The sequence below is a fragment of the Phocoena phocoena genome, chromosome 11 (genome assembly GCF_963924675.1).
Source record: "Phocoena phocoena chromosome 11, mPhoPho1.1, whole genome shotgun sequence".
In the NCBI taxonomy this organism is placed as follows: Eukaryota; Metazoa; Chordata; class Mammalia; order Artiodactyla; family Phocoenidae; genus Phocoena; species Phocoena phocoena.
The window spans coordinates 48,541,378-48,568,640 of NC_089229.1; the positions used below are offsets into that span (position 1 = coordinate 48,541,378).

General features: G+C 39.2%; 1 protein-coding gene across 1 annotated transcript; it reads left to right on the forward strand.

The window, feature by feature from the left end:
* The first annotated feature begins 20,681 nt into the window (after positions 1 to 20,681).
* Positions 20,682 to 25,606, forward strand: IFNG (interferon gamma). The gene is made up of 4 exons (XM_065886954.1): positions 20,682 to 20,877; positions 22,028 to 22,096; positions 22,192 to 22,374; positions 24,889 to 25,606. Exons 1-4 carry the CDS (start codon positions 20,764 to 20,766, stop codon positions 25,021 to 25,023), a joined length of 501 nt encoding a protein of 166 aa, XP_065743026.1. The 5' UTR covers positions 20,682 to 20,763; the 3' UTR covers positions 25,024 to 25,606.
* Positions 25,607 to 27,263: the final 1,657 nt, after the last annotated feature.

Consider the following 27,263-nt stretch of genomic DNA (forward strand, 5'->3'; position numbering starts at 1 on the left):
CTCCTTATTGGATTGGCCAATGCGAGTCAAATTCAGAGACAAGTGGCAAGGACATATTTCTGCCCCTTTAGTGGGAGGAATTGTAAAGTCCCATGACAAAGGGTGTCGATGAAAGGTAGGGTGAAGAATTAGGGCCAGTAACATAATCAACAATAGGAAGTAATAGCTTGGAAGCTGCTTCTGAGAAGTAAACTGTGAACTTGGAGTAGGGTCAGTGGCTTGTCTCCATTTACAAGGGCTGCAGGAGCAGTGGGCTGGAGGAGACCACTACAGAACAGAGATGGCATGAGGGTTTTACATTTTGAGTCAAATTTGACATGGATACAAAGCATCAACTTACTAGAAGGTTAGAAAAAGCTTGAATGTAACATTGCTTTGAAGTTATTGGAATATCAGTGAGAATTTGCTGTGAGGCCATCAAAAATATTCTTGATCAGGTGAACTAGGGGTAGTGTGGGTCAATTTTCCAGATCTTTTCCTCATGTGAAAACAGTAGTAACTCCTAAAGGAAAAGGACATAGTTCTCTTTTGACAGAGTTTTATAGCCTGCATTACTTTGTATAATTGGGGAATTTTCATTGGGTCATCAGACCATGGTGTGAGGCTGATGTGCTGAAACCTTCTGATGTGACTGAAACCTTCCTCAATTGAGAAAACAACAAAGACCAGTTCATTAATGAAGAGGACAGAAGGAATCACTTCACTGAGCTTTGATTTTTGAAGTTCTGTGTGAGGATGAATATGTTCTGTGATAATGCCGTGTAACAGATAACCCCCAAATCTCAGTGTTAAGACAGTGCCTTGTTCCTGGGTATCTGGGTCAGCTGGGGCTGTTCTGGTGCAGCCTTCAAGCTGTTGGTCTAGATTCAGGTACACTCTACACATCTTTCATTCTGTAACCTAGGGCACGTCCTTCTCACGCAGATGGCAGAAGTGCAAGAGGCCAAGCCAAATCATGCAAGCATATTGTAAGCTTCTGTTTTCGTAACGTCTGTTAAGATTCCGTTGGCCAAATTCAGTTAGGTGGCCAATGCCGATGTCACTGGGGTGGGAAAATAAACTCTGTCTAATCTAGTGGTTGTGATATGGCAAAGAGGCATGGATGAATAGTTCTAATATAAAGATAAAGTGAAAAATTGAAGCAATAATCGAATCTACTTTAAGGGCCTCACTGAGTTTATATCCACTCAACTAGAGTTTATGTCCACTCACTTGCATATTATCTGATGGGACTGACCTGCGATGTGTAAACCTTTGGTGACTTGGGTGATAGTTTTGACTCCGATTTACTGTGCTAGCACCATCTGTGAACCTTGCCAAGGTTGTGCTGCCTGACATAAGTGTGCCAGAGCTGTCCAGCCAGCTTGTGATCTTGGGAAAGGCATTCTTAGAGCAGGGAGCCAGAAAAACTATTGTCTTATCAGGACTGTGACCCTGTCATCATTCTCAAGTGAGGAACCTGGGCCCCGGGTAAGAAGACATTCTCAAATTTAGAACTGAGACCAGTTTTTTTTGGAATAAATCAATAAGGAGCTTTTGATGTGGGTCCTCTTAACCCTAAATATCACCCAGTAGTATTTGTAGGGCTAAAAAGAACAGGAGTTATTGCTGTGTTAATGTAATGATGCTTTCTCTCGCTCCGTCCTCTCCTGATGTACCAGTTTGCTTTGAGGAGTTCAGGTGTCCATGAATCTTGGTCTCTCGGAGACCTGAAATTTCACGCACATTTAAGAGGGGTGAGGTTGGGGAGAGACAAGTGATGCAAGTTCAGTCACGCTCTGCCTCCTGAAGCACCTTGTGAACTGCTGAAATGACCGGGCAAGTATTTATATATTTAGATACCATCTACTAGCCTCATGGTGACCCCCCTACTCTGGAAATTCTGGATTTCATTAGACAACAGTCACCTCTGAGCCAAATGAGAGGAACAGTTTTGAATATTCTGAGGCAGTGTTCCTGCCTCATTTCAATCCAGGAAATCTGAGTCATACTCCACTTCTGACTGTCTAGGTGTTTAGTTTCAAACAGGACTCAATTGATTAGCTAATTCAAGCTCTCTGATATCAGTTCTTTGTCCTGGTTGTTTGTTCATTTTTAATACACTATTTGTTTATTCAACATATATGTATTGAGTGCTTATTGCATGCTAGGTGCTGTTCTCATACCGGGGAACAGCCATGAAAAGAGACTACACCCCTGCCTTTAAGGTCCTTACAATCTAACGGGGAAGCAGAAAGCAAAGAGCCATACAACGACAATGACAACAAAACCGATAATTTCAGAATGTGGTAAGTGCTATGAAGGAAATTACTGGGGTAATAGGATAAAAAAACAATTAGCTGGGGGTGGGTGGGTGAGTATGTAGAGGGTTATTTTAGCTAGGGTACTCAGGGCAGATTTCTGAGATGAAATGACATTGATATTTAAGCTGAGACTTGAAAGATCAAAGTTGAGACAGCTATGTGAGTTGCTGGAGAAAGAGCATCTGAGGCAGAGGAAACAGCAAGTGCAAAGACCCTGAAGTGGGAAAGACCTTGGAGTATTCAAGAAACAGAAAAGGAGTCAGTGTAGCCCTAGCACAATAAGCAGTGAGAATGGGACAAGATAGGGTAGGAGAAGCACGCAGGAACTAGATGATGTAGGACTAGGAGGACAGGGCAAGGAGTTTGAATTTTATTCTGAGAGTAAAAGGACATCTTTCTATTAATATCTTCATCTTTTTACTATAAAATCTTGAAGCTTACAAAAAAGTAGAGAGGCTATTACTTAAAAAAATAAAAAAAAGACAGACCCTAATATACTCAGCATTCAGCTTAAAAAATTCTTAACATCTGGCAATCTTGATTCACCTGTACCTCCTACTCCTCCAGCCCAGACTATTTTAAAGAAAATTCTAAGTTTTATCCATAAATACTTCAGAATGTCTAAGAAATGAAGACTAAAAAAACCCATCACCATTGAAATATTGTCATGACACGTGAGTTGAAAATCATTTATTAATATAAAATTAAACATCTCACAAATATCTTTTTTATAGTTGGTTTGGTTGAATCAGAATACAAAACAAATGGGTAGATATATTTCTTAGATCTATAACAGTACCCACATGCTTCTCTTTCCCTCTCTCTCTCAGTCTTAATATTTATTGGTTGGAGAAACCAGATTACTTGTCCTATAAGATTTTCCAACTTTGCATTTTGCTGTTGGTATCCCCACAGTGGCACTTAACATGCCCCTCTCATCCATGGAATTTCCTGTAAATTGGTTATTAGATGCAGAGGCATGGTCAGATTCAGTTTTGATGTTCTGGCAAGAATACTTCACAGTGGTGCTATGGATTGCCTATTGCGTCTCTTCAGATAGCACATAATGCCTGATTGTTTCTCTTTTCTTGATGTTAAGATAGATCAGTGGTTTCAGATGTTGTCAGCCAGATAAAATCATCATAATCAGGGGAGTGGCAAGCCACGGTAAAGATCACTCTGGCTGGTACGTGGCCAAAAAACGTTGTGGGCAGGGATGGTAATAAAAATATTTAACAAACTGTATGACATGGGTTTTGACCAACCACAGGGAAAGCAAACTTACTCATGGATTCTCATCCCTCATTGTAGGAGTGGGAGCTTGGGAAGCAGTTAAAGGGCACTTGCAGTGGCACATGTGACAGACGGTGGCAACTTAGACCAGGGAGGAGGTAGCAGAGATGGAGAATGGTGGATTCAAGGAAGCTTTGGAAAGGTCCAGAGGTGCCCAGTGTGCGGGTTTTCCAAACTGGAGTCGTCATTTCTGTCTAAAAACCACGTATCGTGAGGCTCCTTATTTGAAGGTCGCCCAACTTATTATTGTTAGGTTCTCCTATCATAGCCCTAGAACAAACCCTGGTTCTAGAAACAACGATGTTAGCTCTCATTGTTCTTTGAGACACCAACTGAGTAGGAAACTAGAAGAATCGATGTACCATTGATGGAGCAGAAAAAAATCTGTTGGACTTCTTTTCAAAGAAAAAAGAGAAACATTTAAGAAAGCAAAACATTAATATGGTATGTGTTGTGAGGCGATTCAAGGGAGAAAGGTTAATAAGTATATAGAAATAATTTTTATATTTGCTATTTGTATTAGTAAAACAAAGTGAATCACGTAAGTGTCAAATTCACTGATGATACATCTCATGTTGCTGCTTCCTGCATAACTCATCTCTTAATGAAAAAATGGTGTCACCACAGTTATTTACCTTTAACCACAAGTGAAGAACTAAGTTTTATTTCCTAGACAAAAATGTAAGAAGCCAATATTATTCACTTTTTTTTCTGTTCAGGTGTAACATCTTGGGGATGACCAATGACACTTTCCTACTGAGAAAGAAAATTTTCATGGCAGTGGTAACCACAGGTTTGGTTGATTACTCACATTACTACATTAGTAACATCTTTTACTCTATACTCCACACAAGGAAAAAAGTGCTGAATGCAAAACCACAACCTCAGCTGTTGGTGGAAATGATAGTTAACGGCACCTTTCTGCTGCATCAGTGGGCCAATTCTCAGTAAAGAGGATTAGTTTGAATATGGTTTCCAAATCAATGGATAAGAGTGAGTTGTGGCAAAAGTTAAATGATCCATGGAAGTAACCTAAGTGTCCATCGACAGACGAATGGATAAAGAAGATGTGGCACATATACACAATTGAATATTACTCAGCCATAAAGAGAAATGAAATTGAGTTATTTGTAGTGAGGTGGATGGACCTAGAGTCTGTCATACAGAGTGAAGTAAGTCAGAAAAAGAAAAACAAATACCATATGCTAACACATATATGGAATCTAAAAAAAAAAAAATGGTTCTGACAAACCTAGGGGCAGGACAGGAATAAAGATGTAGACGTAGAGAATGGACTTGTAGACACAGGGAGGGGGAAGGGTAAGCTGGGACGAAGTGAGAGTGACATGGACATATATACACTACCAAATATAATATAGATAGCTAGTGGGAAGCAGCCGCATAGCACAGGGAGATCAGCTCAGTGCTTTGTGACCACCTAGAGGGGTGGGATAGGGAGGGTGGGAGGGAGACGCAAGAGGGAGGAGATATGGGGATATATGTATATGTATAACTGATTAACTTTGTTATAAAGCAGAAACTAACACACCATTGTAAAACAGTTATACTCCAATAAAGATGATAAAAAAAAAACCAAACATATGTCATATCATTTCACTGTCTTGCTCAAAACCCAGTGGAGACTACCCATTTGTTTACTAGAATAAAATCTACTTTTTGTTTTCCTATGACTGAATGAGCTGGTCCCTGGCTATTTCTCTAACCTCACTACCTGCTCCTCAGGTCCAGCCACACCAGCTTTCTTGCTCTAACCCAGCCCCGGCTCACGATGCTTCCATGTTTGATGTTTCTATTTTGTTATTTTCTCTGCCTGGTCACTCTCCTCCCAGCCATGACCCTGACCCCCTCCTTCCCTTCAGTCAGGTCTCTGCTCAAATGTTCTTTCCTCAGAAAAGCTTTCTTTGACCCGTCTGTTTAAAGTAGCACTGTCCCTTGTTCACTGCAGCATTAGTCACAATAGCCAAGACATGGAAACAATCTAAATGTTCGTCAGTGGATGAATGGATGAAGAAAATGTGATATATGTAGATAGATATGTAATTATCTACATATAATGAAATATTATTCAGCTTTTAAAAAAAGGAAATCCTGCCATCTGTGATAACATAGATGACCTTGGAGGACATTATGTCACAAGTGAAATAAGCCAGATGTAAGACAAATATTGCATGATCTCACTTACGTGTGAAATTTAAAAAAAAATAAAAAGGTCAAACTCACAGTAACAGTAGAGTGTTGGTTAACTGAAGCTGGGATGTGGGGGGAAAGGGGAAGTTTCAAAAAAAAAAGGAAAGTAGAATGGAGGTTGCCAGGGGCTAGAGGGAGGGGGTCATGGAGAGATATTGTTTAATAGGTACAGAATTTCAGTTTTGTAAGATGAAAAGTGTTCTGTAGGTGGATGGTGGTGATGTTTGCACAACCATATGGATGTACTTCATACTACTGAACTGTACACTTAAAACTGGCTAAGATAGTAAGCTTTATGTTATGTTTATTTTGCCACAATAAAAAAAAAGGTACCAGCCCTTCTCCTACTTACTTTTTCATACAATAGTCCCTTCCTGACATTATATTACATAACTGTTTGTTTCTGTATTGTCAGTTTCTTCCACCAGAATGTAAGATCCATGGGGACAGGGGTTTTGTCTCTTTTTAAAATTATTGCTGTATCCCCAGTGCTTAAAAGGATGTCTAGGGCTTCCCTGGTGGCGCAGTGGTTGAGAGTCCGCCTGCCGATGCAGGGGACACGGGTTTGTGTACCGGTCTGGGAAGATCCCACATGCCGCGGAGCGGCTGAGCCCGTGAGCCATGGCCGCTGAGCCTGCGCATCCGGAGCCTGTGCTCCGCAACGGGAGAGGCCACAGCAGGGAGAGGCCCGCGTACCGCAAAGCAAAAACAAACAAACAAACAAACAAAAAAGGATGTCTAGCACATCGACAAGTATTTAATGAATTAGTACAATGTTTCAAACTGGAATTGAAAAAAATGTTAGTCTACCTCTGGGGGCAAAAATCTGCGAAATATGAAGCTTTGGAGGAATGTTTTGACAGCCAAGTTTCCTCCCAAGTGGAGGATGCTGCTCTGTGGTAGGTGAGATTGAAATTGTCTCACCAAGAGAAGCAGAGATGAGAGCCAGGGAGACGAGTCCTTGTCAGCGGGGCTCCCTGGTTCCAGATGTCCCTGAGGTTCTCCCTCTGTTACCCGCGATTTCTCAGATTGCTTCCAATAAACACTCCTCTCTGATTAAAATAGTGTAGCTGGGATTTCCATCACTTGCTGCCCAGAGAGTCCGGACAAATGCAACTTGTCAGTGTACTGTTATTATGACTGAAAAATAAAAAGAGGATAATAAAAATGGGAAAAATTATTAGGGAATAATTAACAGAGTGGTAACAGAATTGACCACAGTAAATGCTGCTGGTGTCTTGCCCTTGTCGTTTCAGCAGCCTCCCTTCCTGTCCTTACCCACTGCGTTAAACGTTAAAGGGTAACAACTTACTATTCCTTGGCCTGAGGGTTTCTCTCTGTCTGCGCGTGGGGAAGGCTGGAAGTGCTAGGAGGTTAGTGTCCCTGCGAGCAGCCCTCAGACAATGATGAAGAGAGTCAGAGGATAAATAGCCCAGCTTCCTCGCCCCTTGTGTAGGATGTCTTTTAGGTATGATCTATACCCTGGCGCAGAGGTCTTTTGTGGGTTGAGTCCCAGTTGCATACGGTGGTTCCTGTCTGTTAACCTCCCTCTATGGACCTTCTCTCTCCCTTGAGTCACCTCATTGCTTCCTGCCTGTGCTTCCGGGCATCATCACCCAAATGATCCTTGGCTTAGACTCTGCTTCTGTTGTAACCCAACATAAGGCAGTTTCTCTATATAAAAGTTTCCATTGACGTGAACAAATAAATTAAGAATGAGGAAATGCATAAATATAAGTTTTGTAAATCAGTTTACAAATAAAAAAAGATGAAAATGAAATAAAAATAGCGAACATGTTTAGGGCTTACAATATGCCAAGCGTTGTTTCCACAAGGTTCATTTGTTTGATTCTCACAAAACCCCTGTGAAGTAGTTGCCATGATTAGCAGCTAAATTCAGAGTTTACGAAACTCTCCTAGGTTCACACAGCCGGAGACAGGAATCAAACTCAGTCTGGCTTCTTTGTCTGTGCTATTAACCGTGATAGTATGTTGAAGAAATAATTTAAAAAATTAATTTTTATTAATCCTATGCCATCAAGCAAGTACTATATACAATTAAATTGTTTGTATATGTAGTATATATGAATAACATAGAAAACTAATGACATTTGAGATGACTGTATGCTCAAGGAAGAGAGGGTCACCATATAAAGAGGAGCCGTTATGACACGAACACTTTTTTAAATCCCACATTAGTCAGTCATCGTTCATGAGAGTGGTTTGTTAACAATATGTACTAGTGAAAGACCATTAGCAGCAGCTTCTGTGATTGGCGGTAACACAGCTCTTAGGAAAATAGAGGGCAAGTATAGAGTAAAGCTAAAATCAGCAAGGTATAATGAGGTATCACCCTATTCCCTGTATGGATTTGGCACTAAACTACAGCTAAAAAATTGAGGTCTCTTTGAGCTTGCAGCCCTGGTCAAGTGGCCTTGACGGCTTTGTCCTCCAGGCTGGTGGTCAAGAGTTATAGGACATTACTGGACACCCATGCAAAGTTGGCACTTTGAGAGAGATAAAGGAGACTCAGATACAGTGTACTCCCTCTAGGACCTTAAAATCTAATGGGTGAGGCAGGCATGTGAGGATAACTTGGATTTTTTCTTTTATGAGCAAAACTTCCAGTGAGGTTATCTAGAGCATTCCACTTCATATGGATTTAGACACTTTTGCCCAGTTTCTACTCCTCGGCCTCAGCTGTTGCAGCTGTAATAGTGGGCGTGGTTACCTCAGCAGGGGGAAGATGCAAAACCAACTGTTGCAGCCCTGGGAGCTCTGTAGGTGGTTTTCTTATAGTTCTTCAAATAAGAGGAAGTCAGCCTCATGACTCTGCTACAGAGAACACTGCCGAACAACGCTGTCACCAAAAGCCTTTGTCCTCTTGCAGAGGCTGAAATATCTGAGGGCACCAAGATGCTGTGCCAGAGAAGGAAGTATGACATCAAGCCAGGTGGGGAGATAAGAGCAATTTCCTTCTTTCCCAGCGTGACCCACAGGAAGGAGAAGGGAAGTCAAGTTAAATTGGCTTGACACCTCTGTCCTGGGAAATCCTATCGGGTGACTGAAAAGAAAACTTAACTAGCCAAGTCACTGCTTATTGCCAAGAGATGGAAGGCAGCTTGGGGGAAACCCCCGACCACAGGCCAATAGAAGAGAGTGGAGCTAGTCTTGCTGAGAAAGCAGACTAGAAAAGTACTTCTTCAAATTACATCTGGAGTGACAAGAAATATTTCCGTCTTGAGTCTTTTCATTTTCCTAATGGAAGCATAGACTGAATGCTTTGTAATATGTCATTTAGATTTCCCCTCTTGAGATTGACTTTTTTTTTTTTCTTCTTTGAAAGAAGATGATCTGAGAGGATGCAGGGCGTGCTTTTTCTTGGTGTGGGTTTAATAAATTTCCCAATGAAATCAGAAGTGTGACCAGAATATAAGTCATGATCAATGATTCTAAGTAGCAAATGATGTTTCTAATTTTCAAGAAGGGCATATCATACATCATCAAGTTTGAGGATGCTGAATCTTAATTAAAGACATTGACATATGCTTAGCGTTGTCTGGAGTAATAAATCTGCTATAATTGGAAAGAAGCAAGACTACTTGAAGAAAAAAGATGAGAACTTTAGTTTTCTGACTTGGCAGTGTGGTACCCATTGCCTTTCAAAATGATAAGAATCGGCAGAACCTTTAAATGTCAGTCACCTCAAATCCTTTGTGGAACTAGGAAAATTCTGTTAAAACAAGCAAGCAATCAAACAAAAACAGGAAAAAAAGAAAAAATATCAGAATGTGAAAAAACAAAATTAGAAAGTGTGTTGAGTAACAAATGAACAGAATGGCCTGATAGGCTTCTCAAATTGAAAAAGTCCTAGAAGATATTCCTAAGAGGAAAGTATATTAGCAAATATCTTTCAGCATTACTATAAATATGAAGAGAATGGTTTTTAAGAGCCAAACGAGTCTGAACAGGCAGTAAGTGTTTGCTTTAAAGCCTTTAAAACACATTAAAATGTTTATTTTAAAGGATGAAATACACATTCCTTTATTTAGGTAAAAGCTGTAGTCAAGATACAGGGCTTCAGAAGCTATGTTAGTTGATGTAATGCGAATGCCTACCAAACGTATAATGGCTAAAACCTAAGAGAAGTTTATTTCTTACTCATGTAAATACCAAAATGTATGTATCAGAGCAGCAGGTATCTTTCTTCTTGCAGGACTGGGATCCTTTCATTCTGTGACTCTGCCGTCTTCAGTATTTGGACTGTGAGATCACTGTGTGCATTTGTATCGGGCTGGTAAACAGAGAAGGATAATGGAGGACTGAACATGGAGGGTGGAAAACATCACTTTTACTCATATTCTATGGGCTAGAATTCTGTCATATGTCCACACACAACTGAAAGGAAAGCTTGGAAATGTAGGTGAGCTCTGCACCAGGAAGAAGAAACAGGTGTGGTGTTTGTCAAGTCAGTCTTAGCTCCAGAAGCCTTCCCAGGTGGAAGGTACATAAGCTGATTCAGTATCTGAGCAGCCACTGCAATGATGAGCTTCTTTGCTGTTGCTTATTCAAGTGCTAAAAGTTTCAAGGATTGTCCTAGAATGTCAAAAAGAAAGATAGTTCATAAATTCCACTGAAGGTTTTGCCATTCCATGAGGTCCTCTGAAAATCCCTGTAGAGGTCATTTTTCCCCTTTTGACAATCAAATATCTTCTCTCTTCCTAATGGCGATTTTGCTTTCTTTTGGAGAATCTCATCATCCTTAATATGTGTAGTCAGGCTGGTAAATCTGGGTTTCTTGCACTCCCGCCATGGAATGCAAAGGAGTACCTGGAAGATCCTTCTACCATATTTCTTTTTTTTCCTCATGACTAAGGATTGACTACCAAAGGACAGGCAGCTGACACAAGATCAATCAATTTGACTCACTCCCTCTGGGTTTGATTCTGGAGCAGGAATGCCAAGATGGGAACAGAAGCATTAGAGTTTCCAGATTCATTCCTTCACGGTGCCGTGCAAAAGTATTGAGTAGTTTCTGGGGCTGAGACCTGGGATTGCCAGGTACAGCTTACCTGTTTTGAACATGGTTCTTCAGCTTTGTCATCCATCCATGAACTCCTCCTTATACCTTCAATAAGTGTTGTCTTTTAACATATTAGTCAGAGTTGTTTTTTAATACATATGAACAAACAACCCTAAATGATATAATTTTTTTTTTTTTGGCGGTATGCGGGCTTTTCACTGTTGTGACCTCTCCCGTTGCAGAGCACAGGCTCCGGATGCACAGGCTCAGTGGCCATGGCTCACAGGCCCAGCCGCTCTGTGGCATGTGGGATCTTCCCGGACCGGGGCACGAACCCGTGTCCCCTGCATCGGCAGGTGGACTCTCAACCACTGCACCACCAGGGAAGCCCAAAATGATATAATATTGAGTGCCTCAAGCTTTCAGGACCAAATTAGAGATTAGTAGACATTCCATGATCAATTTCTAGCTTCATTGGAGCAGGATGGTTAAGAGCCCCAGCAGTGGATTCAGCCACAACTGGCTTTGTCACTTATTAACGCTGTCACTTTGGACTAGAAAAGGTTCACTTTTCTCCTCTATAGAATGAAAATAAATTTATCTTTCTTAAATGGTTGTCATAATTAAAGGAGTTGATGTACATAAAGCACTTACTGTGGGTAGCTCTTACTTACTATTAGGTACCATTATTTTACTCACAGAAATATTTGGCTGTACAAAGTTTTATCTCTAAGGTACATTTCCCTGACGCTAAATACAGATTTGCTGAGATTTTCTTGGATTTTGCAGTCTTCACATTGAGGCTAGAAGCCTTCAATTTACATACTGTTCTGCTTATAATGACCTCAGCTAAATTGGGAAATTATAACATATACGTGAGGCTCACCCTTAATAACCACAACAAAGTAGCAATAATGACTACATCTATCATTTAAAGAATAGTTTTTAAAATGATTTTACTTTTATCAAAGTAAGACATGTAAAGGTATTGCTGCTTTAACACTTTATATTTTCTTGAAAAACCTCACGTTCTAAAAAATCTCAAACGAAAAATAACAGGGCCTTTGGGGACAATAAGGTTTGGGACAGTCCATTCAATACTTACTGAACTTTATAATCAGAGTATCAACAAAACAAATAAAAATTCTAATTAAAATACAAGCATTGTTAAATCTCTGGGGAAGTTTCCATCTATCATCACAGTGAATCAATCCTTTGTAACCTTACAACTTGGGCTGGAGCTTCCTCCTTTGAGACGTGGGACATTTGCCTTTGATAGAGAACATTTTCATCCCAATTCGAAATGCTATCTGGGATGCAACCATTTTTATTAACCCATTGTTTTTTAACAGGAGGGAAAATCTTTTCAGCTTCTTCACCTGCACTTGCCTCTTCCCAAGTAGTGTAAAGTTTAGCACTATTTGCATTAAAGTAAAACACTTCTCTAACTTTTGACTTTTTCCTTAAGGTCTTCAAATATTGCTAAGGCTTTCTCCTAATGGTGAGAAAACTTGTACTTGATTGTACTTGATTAACATGCTGGGAAAACTCCAGTATGAACCAAAATGAATTCCACATTTTATCAACATCATTTTCCTATTTGTCATTTGGGTATGAGGAAATAATATAAAAAGAAAACACATGTTACAGCAGAACAAACTGTATAAAACAAAAAAAATCAAATAATATTGTGCAGTAATGGATTAACCTTGTTTGCAGAGAGATGTGGTCTTTGCTCTCAGCAGCAGGGAGGTAGCACCAAAGCCTTTGGACTGTCCTTCCTGATAAAAGTATCATTGTTTACTGGGGCCTTGGGCCGTGTCAGATAGTCTCTACTACCAATGTGATTTACGGCAGGGGCCTTGGGCTACAAGGTATCTTGGGAACTATAAAACTTTGTAAATACTATAAAGCTTATGACAAAAAGTCAGCAGCTCTCTGATCCATGCATTTCTATTTCTGAAGCACACTTCCAAGATAATCACTTTCAATTCATTTAGCTTCCATTCTTAGCTCAATTTCTACTTAGCTCTGTATCACTAAAAATTGCGTACAGCGCATTTCCCCCACTTTAGATAGCATCTGTATACTTCCTACCACAGAAAATTGTGATTGACTTACTTTACCCTATATACATACACTCAGCCTCCCGTCTCTCCTATCTTCCCATTATAGCTATACTACATTTTTCAGAGTAAAGTTTATATTATTATGATTAGGTAAATTTTGTTCTTGCAAAACATTTGTTTTTCTTGGAGTTAATCATTGGTGTAATAATGAAGTCCTAATTATTGGAAGGTGTCTTATATGCATAGATGGAGCTTTTTTTTTTTTTAAACATCTTTATTGGGGTATAATTGCTTTACAATGGTTTGTTAGTTTCTGCTTTATAACAAAGTGAATCAGCTATACATATACATATGTTCCCATATGTCTTCCCTCTTGCGTCTCCCTCCCTCCCACTCTCCCCATCCCACCCTTCCAGGCTGTCACAAAGCACCGAGCTAATATCCCTGTGCCTTGCGGCTGCTTTCCCCCAGCTATCTACCTTACTACGTTTGTTAGTGTGTATATGTCCATGACTCTCTCTCACCCTGTCAAAACTCACCCTGATGGAGCTTTTTTTAAAAATTTTTTTAAAGAAGATGTTGGGGGTAGGAGTTTAGTAATTTATTTATTTATTTTTGCTGTGTTGCATCTTCGTTTCCTTGCGAGGGCTTTCTCTAGTTGTGGCAAGTGGGGGCCACTCTTCATCGCAGTGCGCGGGCCTCTTACTATCGCGGCCTCTCTTGTTGCGGAGCACAGGCTCCAGACGCGCAGGCTCAGTAGTTGTGGCTCATGGGCCTAGCTGCTCCGCGGCATGTGGGATCCTCCCAGACCGGGGCTCGAACCCGTGTCCCCTGCATTAGCAGACAGATTCTCAACCACTGCGCCACCAGGGAAGCCCCAGATGGAGCTTCTTGACTTACATGCGTTCTCATAGGGTAAGACTTGAAACTAGTGTGCTTTTTTGAAGGATACATCAAATGTCAGTATATCTTTTCCTTTGGGCTGGGCAGTTTTTCAAGAGGGGAATCTTCTAGTCACCTGCCTGGGGGATGTAAGTCTAATAGAGTAAGCATTTTGGAAGCCTAGTGGTCTCACTGTTCAGTATGATGACTTTTAATTAAATCCTAATCTTATCAAGATACTTCACTTCTTCCTTGGCTGTGTTAGATATCTAGAACCTTGCTGAAAAACAAACTTTCAATCTTCAAACAAAGTGTGGCATGGGTAGTGGCCTGGCTGGATTAGCTAGAAGGGATCTAACTACATCTTATGTGTATGTATTTTCAAGGTTGTTCTATTTTCAATCTTACCTTGAGCTTCTTCTTTCAAAGGTGATTGATAGCCCAATTTTTGAATCTTCTTCAAATCTACCATGTGAACTGATTTTCAGATTGTTGAGTTCCTCTCAGCTTGTTGTGGTACTTGTCACAGAGAAATCTAAAGTTGAGGTCAGTTATCAGTCGCTCACTCTCTTTCCATCTTTCATAACTTTATTGACATTTATCACCTACTGTTGTCTTATTCTCTTTCTCTTTGAGGCATTATAACCTTTTTGTCTCTTTACGGATTCTGAAAGAAAGTGGAGGTAACATATGTATTCCATCTCGCATGTTTCATGCTCTCAAAACCTATGACCTCGACCGTCGCTCCAGCAAGGGAGGAGAGAACTGGAAGGTTTCCCAGGGGCTTTACTTAGTCTTGGCCCAGAAGTGACACACATTACTTAGACTCCAACTAGACTGGCCAGAAAATGTCCCAAGATCCCATTTAACTGCAAGAGGCTGTGAAATGTTTTATTCCATGTGCCAGGAAGTTGAGATCTGTATATTGGAAGGCACTAGTTATGTTGACCACACATTTGAGCTCTTATTATATGTCAGGCATTGCGTCGTTGCACATATTAACCTAATTTATACTCATGTAGTCCTTTGAGACAGCTACTGTTTATATCGCCTTTTTATGTATGAGAAAACTGAAGCACAGAGAAGTTAAGTATCTCACTTCAACTCAACAGTGTAGAGCAAAGTCATAACTGAATCCAAGAAGCCTGATTCCATAGTCTTTGGACATAATCAGTAGGCTACTTTTCTTCATACTTAATAAACACAGAAGTTTATTAAGGAATAATTTTGAGCTAGATACAGTATTAGAAAAAATATGACAGAATTTGGGTCAAAATGCTAAGAGTATTTACCCATAGATAGTGAAGTCATAGATTATTTTTTCTTTTCTTGTGCCCTTCTGGATAGTCTGATTTTTTATTTAAAAGCTCCTACATAATTTTATAACCTTTAAAAACAATTTCCATTTGAAAAACTAACAGATGGGAATTTGGTTCGAGTAGTTAATGAATTGGTTCAGGGATTAAGGACACAGTAATAATGACTTGTGAACCCTGGCTTAGAAAAAAAACTTATTATTTATTGGATGTTTATGGTTTCAGAATTCTTCCTCCAGTTAACCTGGGGAAAATCTAAATCTGCCAGTCTGTTGTATGGAACTTTTACGATGGGAGATAGAATGGTTAATTCTCCTTTGGATGCACACGTTTTCAAAGCTTAGTGCCACTTCAGGGGCCACCCAGAGGGCAACTCGCTTTTTGACATCATTGCAAAAAGAAGCATGTGGCCCCGGAGTTAAGCACAAATGGTGAACCTTACATTTGACCTTACAGATTCCATACATCTTTCAAGGCTCAATTAAAGTTAAAAGCTCAAATTCAACTGAAATTAAAATTCAATCCATTCACGAAATTCCTCAACTTTTCTATCTTTCAGACAATTACAATTGGCCCTCTATACTATTCGTGGAAGTTGATTGAATGCACAGATGTGGAACCCGCACATACGTAGGGCCCACTGAACTATGCAACTTTATAAAATGGACTTGAGCATCTGTGGATTTTAGTATCCACTAAGGTTCTGGAACCAGTCCCCTGTGATACCAAGGGACAACTGTATTTCTCTTTGAATTCCTAAGCCTGTTGGACTCTCTATCTCATATAATATTAGTTCTCAGTAATATATTCCTCATAAATCACAGTCATAGAAACATAGAATGTTAGAAATGGCAGGAAACAGTTCATTGGATCCAACTCTTCTTTTTAAGATGTTGAGATGTAAAGCATGGGTAAAGGCTTTGCTCAAAATCCCACATACCAGTGGTAGATTCTAGGACCAGAATTTGGGACTCCTTCCTCTCAGGCCAGAGGTCTTTCCCCTATATTACTTCATGAATTGTAATTTTTCTTCTCTAATACTAATGTTCTTGGAGGAAGAGATCATACTTTTTACTTCTTTGTAATTTGTAAGAACTCATCTCGCTATGAGGCACAGCAACAAGTAAACCTTTGCCCCAAGGGGACAAATAGATAATGAAACACATAATGAATTGGTAGATTTCAGTGTTGAAAAGGATTCAGAGTCTACATCTAAACTTAGTAGGAAGGAACACCATGGCTAACTAGTGATGCCTGCCATGGGTATAGGAGGAGGGAATGCAATATATATGTCAGGTATGTGTTTTACTCTCCATGCAATAATCAGTCCTCTTCACTTATATGAACACCCTGGGAAGGATGTACATATGTGGAGAAAAAGGGAGAGTATGGATACCTACCCAGTAATCAGAACAGTGGAATCAATCCTAGCTACCAATGTGGTGACATATGCTCCTGCCAGATTGCCTCACTGTTAACTTCTTTGTAACCTCTAGGGCTATAGGCATGGAATAGGTGCTCAACAAAGACTTACTAATTGAGTGATATTAGGATATAAACAAATATTTTCCCAACAAAACTGTCCCATCCTTCTTTAATAACCCTGTGTCAATCACAGTACTTAGCACTTAGTAGATGCTTTAAAATTCCTTGTGCACTAAAAATATGACCTTCAAAGCATGACATGAATCCCTAGATGAACAGTATACAACCCCATTTGACATAAACTTGAAAATATTGTAAGCTGATAACGGTACTACATAAGTATAATGTCTTCTATATTCTTTGACTCAAGTCTCAAAGTTGTCCAGATGGCATGAAAGAAAAAGGGGGATTCAGAAAACTCTCCTCTAACATATGGGAGTTTTGAGTCAAATTTCGGGGAAAATCTGACTCCGCGTGGATTTCCACTCTGAATATCATTTTATTCCGTAGGCTCAGCTTGCATGATGTCAGGAGTTCCCAGGGTCAAGGCAGCGTGGGGCACAGATCCAATATTGACTCATACTCGGTGGAAGAAACCTACCCCAAAGTCTGGATGTGATAATTTGGTTGTGAGCGGTAGGGATAGGACTGCTGACCACAGAGGAAAAAGGGCAACAAAGGTGTAAGTTTTGTCTTACGACTGCCTACTCAGCGAGGGCTGAGGATAGCATGAGATACGATCGAAAATCTTGCTGACGCTTAATGCATAACCATCACCAGTTTTCAGAAAGAAGTCTGGCTGAAGGGAAAAAAGAAAGTTTTCAGTCCCTTCGTTTTAGTAATTTGCTCACACTTTGGCTCCTGGTGGGTTTGAAAAACTTTTAAAGGATATCTTGGTGGTGAATGATTCTGCAGCCTCAGTGTTGGCTGAACCAACAAAGTGTGAAACCTCTAGTTTGCATGTGCAACAGAAGGTGTTTTACAGGCAGAAAAGAGAGAGAAACATCTTTTTTTGTAAACTTGACAAGACAGGAAAAGATCAGAAAATATACTATTGTAGTGACAACATTCTGAACCCCAAAATCGTATGTTGAAAGATGAAAATCTCATAGGATGTGATTCACTTCCAGCCTGGGATGCAAGACCAGTTACAGGATTTGCAGGAACTGGTGCAAAATGAAAATGGGAGCCGCTTGTTTAAAAATTATTAGGAATTTCAACAACGTAACAACAAAACATTAAACCAAATGTGGGCTCCTCTAAGTGTGGGGTCCTGATAGACTGTACAGGTCTTATGTCCACGAAGTTGGGCCTGCTGGGATGTCTAACCAATAATTTCAAAACTTTTATTTGCAGTCTTACTATTTTTTAAGGAATTAAAGAGTGACTATTATCTCACAAAGTCTACAGAAAAAAAAAAAAGTCCCAGAATCAAAGCCTGATAGGATGTAATTACTTGAATTCACATGTTTAACACAGTTATTGGTACATACAGTAGTTTTGATGGCTATCGACTGGGGACAGGTAGATTAAGGAAAAGGTCTTGGCTCTAGACTGAGCTCTACATTGTCCAGTTGAATGAATTTAAGCACAGCAACTTGTTTTTTTTCCTGGGTCTTGATTTACAAATCTAAAAAAAAATGAGAGAATAGGCCATAGATAGTCTCTGTAATTCCCTAATTCTGTGCTGTGCTTGGTCATGCCATCAAGAGCTATTAGAGCTTGAATTTTAGCCATGTATTTATTAATTCTATACATCTGGCCATGTTGTAAACATATCCCTAATGTGTGTGTGTGTATATATATATGCATATGATTTTGAATAGGGATTTGCAATTTACAAACCCCCAGACAAAGTGTAATTCCCAATTATGGACCTCGCTATTCTTAACTCCTCACCCCCAACACCATATTCCAGTGGATAGATCAAGGGATGAGCAGAACAAATTTTTACTTCTTTCCAGAACGTTGGTAACATTCCTTACAGTATCTTGGAGTTTGGTCATAGGTTTCCTGGATAGTATTGAGTGCCTGCACTTGTCTCAAGGCTTTGGAAAGGGTTTCTTGTCACAGTGTCACCCTGTAAGCACTTTATCTGGGCTGTCTTTTTCCTTGAGGAGCGATACAATAGAGCTTTGTGGGCAGCAGTGTAATTTGACACTCCTCACTTGCTTGATGTGAGGCTTTGGTCCCACAAACACTTTTTGATTTTGTTTATTCTTTGGGAAGATAACCCCTCAAACAGCTTTCAGGCCTTTTTCACATAAAATAATACATGGAATTGCCCCAGTAAGCAGGGGTTGGCTACAGAGACATAGCATCAGGTTTCCAACATTAATCATGAACCCTCTTTAATTAAAAACGAGTTTCCTACAGGTTAGTTCTGATAGCATTGGGATTAGAACTTGAAGAAAATTAGCTTGAGGGAAGAGTAGGCCCTGAATTAAGCATTCAAGTTCACTTTTATTCAGTGCTGTCAATGGACAAATCTCCACGTTACTATGTTTTTAGGGAAGAAAACTGTGTTATGGAACAGAAACAATTTCTGATTCTAGGGAACTCAGTCCCTAGATTAGGAGAAGATACATAACTAACTCTAATATGAGATTGAGGGTTCAAGACTCTAAGAAAAGTGTGAACCACTTTCCTAGACCTTTGTAGACAAGATGTGAAATTACTTTTCAGAAGGATCATTTTGAGAGAACGCATGCAGATAATGACTTTTAGGCTGGACTTGGATGGCTGGGTGCCACTCTGAGAGGCACAGATGTGGGAAATCAAGGAACAGCATGGGCAAAGGCTCAGGGTGTGTTTTTTTTAGGAATGACTAGTCATCCAACGTGCCTGAATAGGAATAGATCATTTTGAGTGCTTACTACATGATAGGCAAAATTCTTAGCACTTCATAAATTATCATCTGACAATTTTCAACTGAAGCCCGGAGAAGATACTAATATTAGGTTCACTTTGAAGATAAGGAAACCTAGCTACAGAAGAGTTAAGAAGCTTACTCAAAATCATATAGCTAGATAGCAGTGGAGACAGGATTCAAGTCTGCATTCATAACTGCAATACTGCTGTGTATACAGTACAGGTTGAAAGGCAAGGTGGGCTGGAATCAAATAGTGGAGGGTCTTCTGTGCCATCCCTAAGTGCTATATTTCATAAGTAAATTACTAAGAGAGGAGAAAAAACAATCCTATTTGTATCTGAAAGGAAAAAAAAAAGTTTAAAAAAAATCTATCATTAGTGATTATTTGGAACAATTTATCATCTAGAGCTTTGCTGTTCAATATGGTAGCCTCTTGCCACACATGGCTATTGAGCATTTGAATATGGTGAGTCCAAATTGAGATGTACCATAGGTATAAAATGCACACCAGATTTCTAGGATTTAGTTTAACAAAAAGAATGTATAATATTTTATTAATATTTTTCTGTATTGATACATATTGAAATGGTAGTTTGGATATATTGGTTTAAGTACAATATATTTAAAAATTATTTTCCCCTGTTTCTTTTTACCTTTAGTAATGGGGCTATTAGAAAATTGGCTTGCATTATATTTCTGTTGGGCATTGCTGGTCAGAGCAACATAAATTTGTGGTAGGTATTATATTAACCATCTTTGATGAAGGGCTTCCTACCACACTGGTTTTCTAACCACATTCTTTTCCTTGATTTCTGATCATTTGCAAGAAAAATTTTAAGAGGCACCCCCTTTGTAAAGGTTTGAGAGCCCCTAGAATTTCCTTTTTTACTTGCTTCCGACCACAAACGAATGATCAATGTAATCTCTGGATGAGGAATCAACATTTTACAAGAGCAAAAGGAGGAGATGCACAAAAATTTCCAATCCCTGGATGGTGTGAAGTGAAAGTGCTTTCAAAGTATCCCACAAGAACGGCACAGGTGGGCATGATGGGTCTGTCTCCTCGTCAAAAGACCCAAGGAGTTGAAAGGAAACTCTTAACTACAACACCAAAATGCCACAAAACCATAGTTATTAATACCAACTAACTAGCATCTCTATCTGTCACCATCTCATCTTAAAAAACTTGTGAAAATACGTAATCCTGATGAGACTTCAACTAGGTATAAATACCAGTAGCAAAAGGAGACACAGTACATTCTTCTGATCATCTGCAGATCAGCTATTAGAAAAGAGAGACCAGCTACGTCCTTGGGACCTGATCAACTTAATACAGGAGCTACAACTACTTCACCTAACTCTCTCCGAAACAATGAAATATACCAGTTATTTCTTAGCTTTTCAGCTATGCGTGATTTTGGGTTCTTCTGGCTTTTACTGCCAGGCCCCATTTTTTAAAGAAATACAAAACCTAAAGGAATATTTTGTAAGTATGACCTTTTAATAATGCTTGTGGTTGAAGTGACTGATGTTTAATGTTAACTTGTAATTGTATCTATGATGGGCTCTCATCTCTAGCCCACAGTCATCTTGAGAAGACTTGGTGTTATTGTGGCTCTTGTTGGCTGGATGTGCTTTTTTGACTAAACGATCTAGATAATGCTTTAACTCTCTGCTCAATTTGCTATGGAGATTCAGTGGGGATTCATGAATCCTCCAAAAGATGGGCATAATACGGGTATAATTTAGAGCATTGCTAATTTTGTGATGAGAATCCGTTTAATTATGATGTCAAGTAGTATGCATACTGAAAAAATGACTAGGTCTTTGTTTCTGATTTCTCAGGCTGCTATGATGGTGACAGTCAAAGGAAGGTCAAGATTAGCTTTAAAAATGGTCATTTGAAATAACTGATCAATTAAAGAAGATGAGGTCCTTAAAGCTTTGGCTTAAAAAAAAATCACTTACAGGTGTTTTTCTCCAAAAAGTGGTTTTAAAATTTTACTGTCCCATCCAGATTGTCTGTGAATTACTCTTGGAGTAGTCATTTGCTGAGATTTTTTTGTAGGAGTTTAATCTGCTTTCTATTTAAAAATTTTTTTCTTTCATTTTATGAGTTCCTTAAAATTTTTACGTATGGTTAATTAAAATAGTTTTTTGCATTTTAAATATTTTATTATATGTCCAAAATTTAGCTACTATAATTACAGCTGGAGCTATCTTTTAAAGCTGACATAATATCTTATAGGAGGGCACAGGTAGAGGTTATAGAAACCTGTACCATAGCGGGGCAGTATTTTATAGTGAGATGGCTTTGCTGGGGTTTTTCACTGGACCTAAAAATACTTTCTGTCCCTTACTATAGTTATTTGGGACAACTGAAGTATCATCAGCCTTGTTGAGTTCATTTGTGAAGTTATATTAGTAAATAAGAAAGCTAAAATAGCATGATAGTCTTTGGCTGTATCCAACACGATGGCTTTTGAGAAAACATTGTTAGAACCAAACAGAGTGTTGAAAATAAAATCAGTGAACGCTGTCAGCATCCAAGTTCAATAAAACTTGAAGTACAGTTTTAGGGCAATTTATGGACTGATTGTAAACCAATTTTTTCCTGTTTTGTTTTGTTTTCTCAGAATGCAAGTAACCCAGATGTAGCTGGTGGTGGGCCTCTTTTCTTACAAATTTTGGAGAATTGGAAAGATGTAAGCTGAACATTTCCACTTGGCTAATTTTCCTATTGCTTATTTTCTGATGGATAAATTCACATCAACTTCTCTTTGTGCCTTTTTCTCCCAAGGAGAGTGACAAAAAAATAATTCAGAGCCAAATCGTCTCCTTCTACTTCAAACTCTTTGAAAACTTAAAAGGTAACCAGATCATTCAAAGGAGCATGGATATCATCAAGCAGGACATGTTTCAGAAGTTCTTAAATGGCAGCTCTGAGAAACTGGATGACTTCAAAAAGCTGATTCAAATTCCGGTGAGATGATCTTAATTCTTTTTTTTTTCTTTTTTTTGGTTTCATTGCAGAGGCTCTTGCAAAGCACTTCATTCCCAGAAAGTAGAAATTAGCTACTGGGTACAGTTGTTAAAGCTATGAAATGAACCTGTGGCCAAAACCCCTCTTTACCAATTCTGTTTGTGTTTTGGGTGACTTTGCAAAGTCAGTTATGCGAGTCACTTAAATTTGTGATTTGGGAAAATACTGGAATTATGTCTACAGCACAAAGATAGGTGAATGAACAAATCAGTGAGAAAGAAGTAGGGAAGAAGTGGGGGGAGTATTGAAAAGCAGTTCTCCCATTGCCCCTTGTTTGTGTGTTGGAAATTCTCTTGCTTTGAATAGGATGTTGCATGTCTTAATGGAAAGAGCAGTGGGAGGGTGGGGGGAAAAGTGGGAGGGTGGCTCCTAGCTCAGCCACCAAAGAAATGTGTGATCTCAGATGAATCACAGGCCTGGCTGGGGCTGTTTCCTCATCTTAAAAGGAGCCTGTTGGGTTCACTATAATTTCTATGGTCTCCTTTGCTCTAAAATTCTACAATGCCAGAAAATGAGAATGAGTTAGGAGAAAGGTATGGCCTTTGAGGAGACAAAGGCCCTCCTACAGCCAGACTCTGGTCAACCTCTCAGATTGTGCAACCCAAGTAGAGGTGAGAGTGTTTGTTTTTAGAAAAGAAAATAGGTAGAATTTATACCTTATGAAAGAACTGTCCTATCAACTTTTGGATACTAGAACATCTTGGCTGGAGAAATCCTTAGGCTCCTCAGCTTTATCTTATCAAATTGCCTTGAGTCTTTAAAGTTATGGTTTCTAGAAGGTGAAAAATAACTTTGAAGCATAAAGACGTCACATTTTCCAAAATTTCATCTAAGAGACAAAGGCCTCCAGATTTTTTGGGGGGCGGGGGGGGGGTTGGCTTTGGTATAAATAGGCTTGAATGAGGAGGGGTCCCGTTATGACTTGTGCTCTCAGGATTTGTGCCCAGCTCTCCCTATAACTGGGTCTGCCTCTCAGCAATCTCACATAAGCTCCTAGGAAATGAAATAAGTGCTGCTCTTCAAGATTGCTCTAGTCTCCAGTATGTTCAATGGTATGAGAGTGGCTTGGAAAAATTATAAGACCATTACTACTTCCACTGGTAATGTTTTCCGGTGTTCAGCAGATATCCATTGGTTGCAGGCTAGAGAATGAAAAAGCACTTATTCCTAGCCCAGTGCTGCCTCTGGCTTGCTGTTCAGTCCTGGATGAGTCTCTTAGTTTCTTGGTGATGCTTTGAACACTGGAAAGTTCAATTTATCACTTGTAAACACACACCCGGTAGAAACTTTTCTATTCTGCTGTAACTGGGCCTTGAAAAAAAAAACAACTGTTGGTCCCATCCTTCTGGAAGCTCCAAGCCTCCTGCTTCACAATGGGCAGTCCTGAGTGAGCTCTCAACCATTGTCTTTTTTTGCTCAATTGCGAACGTATTTAAGGCATGTTATGCCTTTTAGTCCTGCAGCCTAGTCATTCTCCGAAATGCGGCAAGGTGGCTGCAGTGTTTCCAGCTTTAGAAAGACATCTAGTGGCAGAGCAAAGATGAAAGTAAATGGTCCTCATTTTATGAAGCATGACTTCACCTAAATGGTCCTATTGGGTAGAGTGAGAAAATAGTTCAATTTGCTGGAATGGAAGGCAGGGTACCAGGAAATTTGCTTTCATTCCTAATTTTAAGTGTTATATACCAGTAATTGATTATTGCCATGTAAATATGATCGGTGTTTATTTTTAATCCCATTATGCAAATGATGAGACTGACCTAATTTGGGGGAAATTAAAAATTAATGATTTTCATCTGACTTGGACTTGGTGTTTACAAAGTACTGAACCTATACCAGTGGTTTTCAAACTTTGGTGGTGCCTGAATCACCTGGTGGTGTTAGTAACTACACAATGGCCTAGGCCTAGTCTGAATTCATACACCTGGGTGTCTGAGTTCTTCATTAGGTCTCCAGGTTATTCTTCTACACACCAAAGGTGAGAGCCATTGGCTATAGTAACTCATTTGATACTTATAGCAAAGACTAAGTACAAAGTGATAGAAGTGGTAGAGAGCCTAGAGGTCGTCTAAACAATCTCCTCATCGTTCAGAGGAGAAAACAGAGATTTGGAGAGGTTAAGTGACTAAAGTCACATGTATTGTACACACAGGATTCAAACACACATTTTTTTGTCACTACTTCAGGGCTCTTTCTGCTATATAATTTTCAGAATTCTGTAGTGGTAAATTAAAGGATATGTAATGTGTCCCACCATATTACAACACAACTAGCAATTTAATTATAATTTTAGTCTTAATCACTGAAGAAACCAACATTACATATTAAGGTAATATATTGCTAGTGAAAAGAATTCATTTTAAAGGAATACTTCTACTTTCTTTGACCATGACAGCAGAATATCCTAATGATTTGTACGCCTGAAATTAATTTTGCTGTTTTCTTTCCCAATAGGTAGATGATCTGCAGATCCAGCGCAAAGCCATAAGTGAACTCATCAAAGTGATGAAGGACCTGTCGCCAAGATCTAACCTCAGAAAGCGGAGGAGAAGTCAGAATCTGTTTCGAGGCCAGAGAGCGTCGAAATAATCCTGCCTGCAATATTTGAATTTTAAAATCTAAATCTATTTATTAATATTTAATATTTTACATTATTTATATGGGGAATATATATTTAGACTTATCAAAGTATTTATAATAGTAACTTTTATGTCATGAAAATGAGTATCTATTAATTTATGTGTTATTTATAATTCCTGTATCCTGTGACTATTTCACTTGACCCTTTTTTTTTTCTGACTCACTAGGCAAGTCTATGTGATTACAAGGCTTTATCTCAGGGACCAACTAGGCAGCTGACCAAAGCAAGACCCTGTGGGTTGTGCATTTATTTCACTTGATGATATAATGAATGCTGATAAATGAAATGATGCCATCCAGTTGCTGCCTATTTGAGACTATGCCTTCTGAGCCACCGCTATGATGGCATGTCAGACAGCACTTGAGTGTGTCAGGCGATATGACTTGTCCCGTGATAAAAACATAGCATCTCATCTCATCTCATGCCTGGTGCTTCAGAATATTGCTGACAATTGTGACTGTACCCAAATGGAAAGTAATATGTTTGTTTATCAATATTTAATATATATGAATAAAGTATAATTTCATAACTATTTATGCTGTGTCAGACTTTTTCTAAAGTGGGGACCAGATTAAATGAACCATGGACTAATGAATTAGTATAAGGAGAGTCATTTTTAGCTGTGGAAATATTAGAGTTGGATTAAGACCCATTAAAATTGGTGTTTCTCTCTGCTGGTGATTTGTTGGTTTCCAGTGTTCCATTTGGTAGCTGTCTGAGTTATCTCTCCAAAATATGGATGTAACTATGTAGCCATTTACTTCAGAGCTTCTTCTGTGGAAAGTAGTCCAAATTGTTTAGCTTGGCACACAAAGGTTTATTTCCCTTTCTCCCTCAACTCCCCATGGCATCCTTCATCTTTGTATCCCCTTTGTCCTCTGGCCACTTTGGGCAAACACCATTTGGTATGGAATAGTGAGTGGGAACTCTAGGGAGAGAGGCTTGGATTGGAATCTTGGTCCTGCCATTACAAGTAGTGTGACCCTCACATTCTCTAAGCTTCAGTTTCCTCATCTGATAAAGAATTGTGCCTTCCTCATAATATTGTGGTGAGAGTTTATTCTTTCACTCAAGAAATACTTACTGCAGCACCTACCATGTGCCTGGTGCTGTTCCAGGCACTTGAGATACATTTGTGAACGAAACAAACAAGGATCCCTGCCCTTGAGGAATTTAGAATTTAGCAAAGGGGAGACAGATAATAAACGAAATACATAATATGTTAGTAAATTGCATGGTATGTTAGAAGGTGATTGGTGCTATGGGAAAAAGGTAAAAAGGAATGGGGGAACTGGGAAAACTATAGGTGGGACAAAGCAAATGGGCTAGAGGTTTAAATGGAGTAATTATAATTGGCTTCATTGAGGAGATAACAATTGAGGAAGCACTTGTAAGAGCTAAGAGAGGATTCTAGGCAAAGGGAACATTTTTGCAAAGGCTCTAAAATGGAAACTTGCCTTGAATGGTAAAAGAAGAGCCAGCACTCCAGTGTGGTTGGAGCAAAATAAGTCAAGAATATCTCTAATTTTTTAGCTGAGCAACTAAACAGATGAAGTTGTCATCACCTGAGATGGGGAAACTGGAGGTAGCAGGTTTTGGGTGAAAAACTAGAAATTCAATTTTAAAGGTTAAGTTTAAGGAGTCCATTAGATTTCAAAGTGGAGATGCTGAGTAGGCTATTGGGTATATCAGTCTGGAGTTGAGAGAGAACTCTGGACGGTTGATGTAAATTTAGGAGTTGAAGGTAGAGCAGGTATTTAAAGACTTAATACCAGCTGAACTTATGAAGGTCATGAGTTTATATAATGAAGAGAAGGAAAGCAAAGTATTGAGTCTTAAGGCACACTATCTTTAAGAGGCTGGGGAGAGACCAACCAAAGAGACTGAAAAGAAATGGCCAGTGAAATAAAAGGACAACCTAAAAAATGAGATGTCTTGAAAGCCAAGTGAAGAAAACATTTCAGGAATAAACTGTATTAAATGCAGTTAAATCTGGTCAAATGAGGACTGAGAACTGAACACTGGATTTAGGAACATGGAAACCATTGCAGACCTTGGACAAGAGAAATTCAGTTGGAGGGTGAGGGTAAAAGCCTGATTAGAATGGGATTAAGAGAGACATTGGAGACAATAAACATGGATAACTCTTTTTAGAAGTTTTTTTTTTTTTTGCAAAGGAGAACAAAGA

Coding starts and splice junctions, on each gene's coding strand:
- IFNG (XM_065886954.1), top strand. CDS start 20,764: ATGAAATATACCAGTTATTTCTTAGCTTTTCAGCTATGCGTGATTTTG. Junction 20,878..22,027: donor AAAACCTAAAGGAATATTTT/GTAAGTATGACC, acceptor TTGTTTTCTCAG/AATGCAAGTAACCCAGATGT. Junction 22,375..24,888: donor AAAAGCTGATTCAAATTCCG/GTGAGATGATCT, acceptor CTTTCCCAATAG/GTAGATGATCTGCAGATCCA.